Genomic DNA, 9,755 nt, shown 5'->3' with positions numbered 1-9,755 from the left:
TAAATGGTCCTTTTTAAAGCTATCCTCTCCCAGCCAGAAACGGACTCTCGTCCTCTCCCTCCCTCGAGTTTCCTTAGTGCCCACTGACACCTTCACCCAGAGTGTGTGAACTTGGATGAAAGGCCCGTCCCTTCCTCATTTTGAATATGAAATATCAAAAAAATTGAGACATGAAAATCAACAATAAAGAGATGGCCTATTTATAGGTGATGTTCTTTCTTAAGTTTTGTTTTTTCATGATAAATACACAGGTGAATCTTGGAAAAAGGTAAAGAAATGAAATAGACATTATATTTTGCATGAAGAAAAAGACACTATTTTTGAACACCACAAAGATATATGATTTTTTTTTTTTTGCTCCAAAATGTCAAAAGCCGGCTATAATGTGGGAAAACTCATCCTCATTACTGATGTGAAAAAAAGAAAATATATATCTATATACACATCATGGTAGTGTTAGTTGTAGGCAATTTATGCTGGTTTTAATCATTAAAAATTGTATTGATTGGATGGTTTTCAGTACTTCATTACAGCACATAGCATGTATATTAATACTATATTCATTTATGTATTGCTATATTACAGTAATGAGAATTTGAGAGAGAATGTGCTTGATGTGAAAATGTTTGAAAATCCTAAAGGTCCTTAAATGTATTTTTCCCCCCATTGTTAAATATAATGAATTCCAGTCAGTGACCAAACCTTGTCCTGCCAAAAAAAAAAACAGAAAATGACGTTTATTTGTTTGTTTATTATGTATTTATCTATGGTGGCTCCTGGTTAAGGAGTAGAGTTTAATTTACTTTTTAATTAATCTATGGGGTTTTTAGGAGCTGTCGTGTTATCTGAATAAAAATCCAGCAGGGGGCGCTACAGGTACATATGGATTTCAATGGAATAGTATTTGGCATCAGCGCCTTTTTGAATAAATTCAGGCGTGTTGGTTGGTCTTATAAACAGAGTGTAGACTTTAATGGATGCGTGTGGTCTGTAGATCATACAAGTTGACTTTTGCTCAAGATTTGATCAAAATAGTTTGTGTTTTACTCCACCTATGGACGTGTGGTGTTAAATATAGTCGATTCACTAACATACGACCAAATGTTGACTTTCATATCCAGTCTAGTGCTGCTAAATGCCTAGAATGTCAATGCGTTTGTTTCTGAAGACTTTAAAATATTCAGTGAGCCCAAGCAGCATGAATTGGGTGTCATGTTGCGGAAAACAATTGCAGATTGTTGATTTTGGTTTAAACCAGGCTGACATCCCGCCAGATGAAAGAAGAGGAGAGAAGCCGGACCTGCCCGATAACCCTCAACAAATCGTCATCCCTAACATCCAGGGAAAAGGAGGGATCAGAGTCCTCGCTCCAAATATCCTGCTGCTTCTGCTGCGGACTACACACAGGATATCTGTCATTTCATTCGGCCTGCATATTCGTTTGCTTATGGATTATCTCGTTTGAGCTTTAGACGCATACGAAGTCATGAATTCGGCTGAACAGACCATCACATGGTTAATAACGCTGGGTGTCCTGGAATCACCCAAAAAGACACTGTCGGACCCTGAAGGCTTTTTACAGGCATCTCTCAGAGATGGAGTGGTTTTGTGTAAACTGCTGGAACGATTGCGACCCGGTTCGGTTCACACGGTAAGCCGTTTGGCATGAAGCTCATGCAGTTCCATAACAGAGTAAATCAATTACACAAAAGCACAGATGTTTTTGTGCGTCGGAGCGTCGGTCTCCGCGCGCGCCTTTTGTGTTCGTTCACTGCACGCGCTACGATTAACCAGCACACTAGCATACCGTTTTCTTTAAGTTTTAGTTTTAAATTTAATTTCTTGAACTGTGAGTAAAAGGGGATTAAGTAGAATGTATGTAGAGGAAATTTTGTATAATTTGCAGTGATGGGGAAAGAGCGGTATTTTAATAATAATCGTAATGAAAAACGCAATTGATCAACAACAAATACATAAACGGATATTAATCTTGGGATTTGTCTATATAAGTCGACCGCCATTGACTGGTAAATAAAGAGAGAGGAAACGACGATGTCCGGTTAGTGAACGAATTGTTTTTGAGTTGGAACTTTTTAGTGAATCAGTTGAGCACCTGTCTGAATGATTCTTTCGCGAATCTGACTCTTTGAACCGATCCGTATCATTCGGACGTGTCCGAGATAATGAGCCAAAAAAACTGATGGATGAATAGATAATAAATACTACAAATTCTGCTTAAATGCCACTTTCATGAGCCGTGGCTGCACAAATTGAATTGAGACACTTGAAATTACAAGGAATAACCAAACTTAATAGGAAAGTATTCCTCATCGGGATGTCATGGCCCGTTGTTGTTGTTTTTTTGAACCGGCTCATTGGAACGAACTGTTCGAAATAACCGATTCGCGAAAAAATGAATTTAACTTCTCATCACTAGAAATATGTGGCTTGTGGAACATTACTTTTTTATAATTAGACCATTTTGATTTTAAATAGAAATCTGCTAATGGAGCAGAGTTATTGAATTTGAGCACATTTCAAAACAATATTAAATTCTCGCTAAACATCCTTTGTTCTTTTGCAGGATGTTTATTTGTAACTGTATGGAGTATAGTATCATTTTTATGTTATAATTTATTATATCCACATACGCTTTGATATAAATGATAATGCTGATGTTTAATTAATAATTCATAAACATTTTGTGGTTTATATCAACCATAGTCTCGACATACAGCGTAGTCGAAAGTATTCTAATTTATATGTAATACAACATAGTCTGAAATCGTCGACACAGATATGATCGCAGCAATCGTATGATTTTATAAAATGTCTGAAGCTTAACAGACTGTGATAAACTCTGGGAAAGTGGAACGTTAAATCAGATGTCCAGATTCACTGACAGGTTCTATTGTAAAAACAATGTGTCGCATAGTTACAGCATTTCACGGAGATGTTAGACTTTGCTCTGACAGGACTGCTCAGGTAGTGTCTGCTTGTGCCAGCATGCCGCTCTCACTGAACCCAGCCAACCGCAAGCTATTAGCGCACGTCATTTCCGCTATTCCTCCGCCAACTTCCCTATGAAGAATAAGTGGATTTTTGCAGGAACGGGGCGATGAGCCGTGATATAAACAAATGGCATATTCGCATACGTTTTTGTTTATTCTTTGAAAAACCTGCTTGGAAGAGGATTTATCTGTTCGCTTTATTTTCAGATCTATCAGGACCCGCGGAAAGACGAGTGTTTGAGTAATATCAGAGAGTTTGTGAAAGGCTGTGCATTATATCACATAGAGGTGAGTGCTGCATGATCTTTCAGCTTCTGTTTTAGTCGTTCATTTCCATTGCATGCTCGTTTATATTTCTGAGCACTGATTCAGTGGCTTGTTTGTGTGGTTTGAAGGCAAATCAGTCGCCAGACTGAGTCAGCTGGAGTTGGGAACAGACTAATCCTGTGTGTTTTGGTTTTAGTGTTATTATTACGTCGGTAACAATGGCATTGGGTGTTATTGCGGCATCTTGGCTTGTTTGTTGCCATGACAATTTCTTAGATGATTAATGCAACATTGCTTTAATGTGTCATTTGTAGATGTCCAGGTAGCTTGCTCTGCTTTGTGTTTACAGACAGTGAAAAGTCAAGCTGTGGAAGACAGAATTGATTATAAAAACATTGAAAGACATGATATCACAATCAATAAACTATTTATAAGGGCCCCGTGGCCTGTATTTTGCAATTAATCACTAAGGAGGTGAATGAGAACTAACTGACATGTGACTGTCCAAAATTACACAAAAATGTGAAATAATAAATGCCAAGAGCAAGTATTTCAGGAAAACAATTGATACATTTGGGTTTATTCAGAATATCCTTCCAATATATCCCAACAGCTGCAAAGAATCTAAAAGTGTTTTCCAGAATAAAGCAGAATGTGGGCTTTAAACTGAAGCTGATGTTCACGTAAGTCAAGTCAATTTTATTTTTATACCGCTTTTTCACAATACACCTTGTTTCGAAGTAGCTTTACAGAAAAACATGATGTTTATAGTATCGTACTATCTTCATGTCTTATAGTTGCATTTAGCAGATTAGAGCTGAGTGCTAACATAGTTTGCATTTTGATACAATATAAACAATCTAGCAGTTTAGTTTTACTATTTAGTATATACTAGTCGTTTATGTGAGAATACTGAATGTGTGTGGATAAAGCTGGATTTACTTGTATATTCAACTTTTAAATAGAGCTGTTCAATTATATGTATAGTTTACATGGCAACATGATCATGATCTGGTGAAACTGGACTGCTGAATTACAAGCATGAATGTCCAATATTTAGTGTAACGTTTCATAATAAACACTTTAACTTCAGTAATTTACAGGGTGTTGCCGATTGGGCGTTGCACCTGACAATGCTCAATGCCAGGTCAAATTTATTCAGAGTCGTCCAAACTTGTTTATCAAGAGAAGTTCTTTGCTGAAAATTGCAGTGCATTGTAACATTTTTTTTTTTTTACACTGTTGATATGCTATTAACAGTTCATTTGTTTGTAAACATGGTGTTCTGGCAGCTCAGTCTCCACTCAAGTCCAACACCTCAAGGTGTTGGTATGAGACTGAATCAGATCCTTCACCCACACAGTGTTTTTACTGGAGGCAGAGCCAAATGCTATTGTTAAACCTGTTTTTGTGTTCAGATCTAGCTCTGCCCATTTTTCCTGCAGATATCTATAGTATGTCTGTACAGGCAATTGCATGTCGTTTCTTGGTAAAAGCATGCAAGAATAGACAGCACAGTATGCAGCCATAAATTATTCACAGTATAGTGCAATGAATTGTCACACGACCTTTGATTTACTGCAATCTCTAAAGTCTAGCACTGGCTATGTAATGAATTCCATTCAGATCTAATGTGATAGCTCCATGTTATTTTGAAAGTGACGATTTTCTCAACAACTGCTGTTCTGTCAGTAAAAGCTGTTTTTACTTTTTGAATGCCACATTTTTTGTCACTTTTGAGTGTTTTCAGGAAATCTGACAGTGATTTTTCTTCACAAACACTTCTGTGCTTGTTAATGTTTGGCAGCGTGATCGCATAACTGCAATCTTTCTGCCCACAGGGGTGCTGGGCGCGTATGTTGCTCTGTGCGGCATTTGTTGCTCTGTATGAGTGTGCTGTTGTGTAGGACCGTTGTGGTTCTACTTCTGTGTGTTTCAGGAGTGCCAGTGTCTTCGGTTCTTCTAGCCAGCTGTGAGAGGTTCAGACAAGCCCTCTATTGTGGTGAATGGAGTTGTGTGTTTGAATGGGCAGAGCTGCCAGCTCATTAATGGTGCTGTGGGGTCTGGCACAGACCAGAATTAAGAGAGGCACTCCAGTCCACACTAAAACTGCTTTTTCAAATGGCATGTTTGGATGACTGGTTTAAAGAGAAAGAGCAGGAGGGAATTTAATTCCACTACAGTGATGGCAGATGATGTAATGTAGACTTCGATGTGTGAGATGATTGTTGATTGTGTTTGAGTCTTGGGGATTGGACTTTAGGCCTGTATCAAGTACTGAATATTAATGAAATGTCTTTGTGTATCTTTTTTTTGAGAGATTCATCTGAGAAAATAAACATAGTTTATTTAACATCTTAATTCACTGATAGGAGAAAGTTTCTTTTGTCAGTTCCTGTTAAGTTCATCCTCTTATAAAATCATTGTTGACTGTTTTTAGATTGCTACATTGCCATGGGTTAAAAATGTTTAATGACTGCAACCAGTTTATTAATGCACAGTACTGATCAAAAGTCTGGGGGTCGACAAGATTTTTATGTAAAGTTACAAAGCTACGAGAATACTTTTTTGCACAAAGAAAACTAAAATAACAACTTTATTCCACATTTTCGTCTCCACTTTGGACGCGCGTTCACGACAGTACCACGACGCGAGCGTGTGGTGGCGCCGGCGCTGACCCAGATCCGGCGTGATGACATCATTACGCCGGATCTGGGTCAGCGCTGGTCCACAAGTGACGCAGTAGAGACGAAAATGTGGAATAAAGTTGTTATTTTTGTTTTTTTTGCGCAAAAAAAGTATTCAGAGAGTACTTTTTTTTTTTTAGTATTCAGGGTCATAGAGAGCCCTCAGATTTCATCAAAAATATCTTAAATTGTGTTCTGAAGATGAACGAAGGTCTTACGGGTTTGGAACAACACGAGGGTGAGTAATTAATGACAGAATTTTCATTTTTGGGTGAACTAACCCTTTAATGGTCTCTTATACGGCTGCATTTATATAATCCCATTACTCCAGTCTTCAGTGTCAAAAGATTCTTTAGAAATCATTTTAATATGCTGATTTTAATATTTTTGTGTAAACCGTGACATTTTTTAAAGGATTTTTTATATATTTATTTATTTCTATTTATTTATTAATTTTTTTTGGAAGGATAGAAATGTCAGAAAGAACAGCATTTATTTGAAATAGAAATCATTATAGCATTATAGGGCTAGTAAATAACTAAAGGAAAGGAAAAATCTTACCTAACCCAAATTGTGAACAGTAATGTAAGTGTATTTTATTCCTAAAATTAAACAAAATCTCTCTGACCAATATGTAAGAGAAAAAATAGTTGTAATCAAAGTTACAGGTGATTTTTTTTTTTAAGACATGAAATCTAAATGAACCCAATTTACTTCCTTAATACATGGTAATACCTCATAAAATCAAGTGTTTCACTTGAAAAGACTTCATATTATGGCAGTGAAATGGGAAAATGGCAAACACTTCCAAAAAAAAAGACTTTTTTTTTTATTATTGATAAAATAGCCTTCTTCCTAACTGTGTATAGAAAACAATAGCCACGTAAACACTGCAGCTAAATTCAGTTGTCAGTTCACCTTTTAGTGCTTAATTCTGTTCTGACACTCAGTTTAGTAATTTACGGGAGCAACAACCACTATAATCGAATTGACTCCCAAAAAATTCAAGTAGTGGCAACCCCTTTTGGAGAAATTCTACATGGTGTGTACGGAACCAAACTGAACAACTAGTTGTTAATGACGTATTTAAACATGTGTCAGTGTTGTGGTGCAAGAAATCACAGTAAAGGAGGTACGTCTTGACTCAGTGTTGCCAGACCTTGACATAAAAAAAACTGCAAATGAGAACAAGCCAATAATAAACTCCAATAAAATCCAAACGTGCTATCTTGGAAATAAGCCACATACCAAAATATCGCCACCTGCCTACTTTATTATCTCCATAAACTGGATCGCTTTATGAGCTGGGCCCAAACAACAAACCCAAAGACACCTAATAAGCATTGCTTATAATAAGTGGACATGGCAACACTTCAACAGCGCGATCTGCAAAGCAACCTTCCAAACTTAAACAAAACACGATGGCTCTGCCAACAGTGGTTTTGTTAAAATCGCCAAACATAAGTCTTTGGTCGCTATAATATTACTTTGGTCAAAATTAGCGAATAACAAATGCGTGAGACAGCAAAACATTGCTATGATTACAACAGTTTAATCATTGCCGTTTCGAGAGTGAGTTTAGTTCTGTACACACACAAAACTGTAATTTAGGGGATTCACTACCGTATTTAAATATGGTTGTCACTCCTGAAACTTTAAAGTGTGTACGTGGCCAACAAGTAAACCATTCATAGTTGACTTTCCTCAAAAGGTATAGTTTCCTAAATTATAATCATCATAGAAAAATGCAAATGAGCTGATCCACCAGGAAAAATGTGGTGTTTGGTGTCCAGGACCACTTTACTTCTCCATCTTATTGCCTGTATTGTTTGAAGAGTTCAAATCAGGCCAGTTTGGGTTTACTTGGGATGAGCTTATGTGTCCAGATGGCCCAGAGAGCAGCAGGTAGTCTAAGAGCCAGCAACCCACACGCACACAACACTGCCCTAGCTTAGCAAAACTACATTCTTATATTCCCTCAGTGAAGCAGACTCCTTTTATAGAGAATCTGTGATCCTCATAAATGTTTGTAGGTTTCTGTGACTGGAACTTTGGTCTGTCGCAAAGAGGTCAAAGAAATTAACCCTACTGGCAAAGTTTCTGTATTGTTGCTTATTCTGCAGAATATGTGCATATTTTTAAGAATGATTGTTACTGTTCTGCTGTTTTGCATATGGCCTCTAGATTTGCATATTTAGCATTACATGACTTGAGTTACAATCCATCTCTGCTAAAACTGTCCATCCAAGTTTAATATATAGACTTGAAGCTTTTTACCATGTGTAATGCTTGGGCCAGCATCACTCATCGTATTCTAATCCTTTGATGCATTTCATTTCAAATGCATAAATATGCTGATTTAAATCACAAAAAATATTTCTTATTATTATCAGTGTTGAAAACAGTCGTGCTGCTTAATATTTTTGTGGAAATCATGATACTTTTTTTCTGGATTCTTTGATGAATAAGTATTTTAAAACATTATGAAAGTTTTTACTTTTACTTTTAATTAGTTTCGTACATCATTGCTGAATAAAAGCATTAAATAAATGTATTGTTATTTTTTGTATTGCAGATCAAAAAACAGTATTTATTATTTTGGGACGTGTTAACCTACTGCACTTATGGTATCTTGTGCATCAAACCAAAACATCTAAAATGTAATTTCTTTTTGTATAGGATTATCTGTATGATGTGAAACTAGCAGATCCAAATTCTGTACTTTTATTCGCTTTATATTTGAGCTCATGAATGTCTTTTCGTTTTTTGCATGTGTAATTGTTGCTTTTTTCCCTCTGCAGGTATTTGAGGCCAATGACTTGTTTCAGGGCCAGAACTTCTCCAAAGTCTTGAATTGTTTGGTTGCACTCAACAAAGCAACTTCAGGTGCGATACGTCTGAAACACCTGTATTATCAGTGCTGTCTGACCAGATGTTTATCAAATCATTTGATAAGTAAAGTCATTTAGTTTATTACCAGCATAGCCTAGCTGTATTTGTCTTGTCACAGTATTTACGCAGAAGTGAGCTAAAACCTGATATCATTGCCCAAATATTTTTTGTAAATATTCTTAAAAATGTTTTTTAAAGGAAGTTTTCTGTTAAAGAGATAGTTCACCCAAAAATGAAAATCTTGTCATCATTTACTCACCCTCCACTTGTTCCAAACCTGTATGAGTTTCTTTCTTCTGTTGACCACAAAAGAATGTTGGTAACCAAACAGTTGCTGGTAGCCATTGACTTTAGGGCTGTCGCGATTCGTCGATTTTATTAGACTATTCGATTTTTAAAAATCCGCAAAACCAGCAAAATACCGGATGTGAGTTTGGGTTTATTATAACGTTCATCTGGGAACGCAGCGTGCACCATTTCATCAGATTTGTAAGGTAAATCTAGGGCTGGACGATATGGCCAAAATTGATATCACGATATATTTCTTAATTTCGGTCGATACGATATAATTCCGATATCGATATGAATCTTTTGTAACATTATAAATGCCTTTTATCATCACTTTTGATCAATTTTAAGCATCCTTGCTAAATAAAAGTATAATTTCTATAATTTCTTTCCCAAAAAAATTATAAAAATTATACTGAATGGAATAGTGTATAATGTTACAAAAGCTTTTTATTTCAGATAAATGCTGATCTTTGGATCTTTCTATTTATCAAAGAATCCTGAAGAAAAAAATTTACTCAACTGTTTTAAATATTGACAAAAACTGGAAATGTTGCTGGAGACGGGCTTATTTAAAATGAAAACTCATTCTCTGCCAGCAGGAGGCGCT

At 36.3% G+C, this 9,755-nt stretch overlaps 1 protein-coding gene across 5 annotated transcripts in view; it reads left to right on the top strand.

The window, feature by feature from the left end:
• The first annotated feature begins 1,270 nt into the window (after nucleotides 1–1,270).
• Nucleotides 1,271–9,755, top strand: part of LOC107718510 (rho guanine nucleotide exchange factor 7-like) — a 23,487-nt gene continuing 15,002 nt past the window's right edge. The window contains exons 1-3 of one of the 5 annotated variants that reach the window (XM_016525621.1): nucleotides 1,271–1,651; nucleotides 3,219–3,299; nucleotides 8,767–8,851. In XM_016525621.1, the coding sequence (XP_016381107.1) occupies nucleotides 1,487–1,651; nucleotides 3,219–3,299; nucleotides 8,767–8,851 (331 nt within the window). In that variant the 5' untranslated portion in view covers nucleotides 1,271–1,486. Of the gene's footprint in view, nucleotides 1,652–3,218; nucleotides 3,300–8,763; nucleotides 8,852–9,755 lie in introns of all 5 variants that reach the window. The other 4 variants (XM_016525615.1, XM_016525632.1, XM_016525638.1 and 1 more) reach the window with 4 other exon arrangements.

Source organism: Sinocyclocheilus rhinocerous, unplaced genomic scaffold, assembly GCF_001515625.1.
Source record: "Sinocyclocheilus rhinocerous isolate Xijiao unplaced genomic scaffold, SAMN03320098_v1.1 scaffold1334, whole genome shotgun sequence".
NCBI classification, from domain to species: domain Eukaryota; kingdom Metazoa; phylum Chordata; class Actinopteri; order Cypriniformes; family Cyprinidae; genus Sinocyclocheilus; species Sinocyclocheilus rhinocerous.
This window is presented reverse-complemented; position numbering and strand designations above follow the sequence as displayed.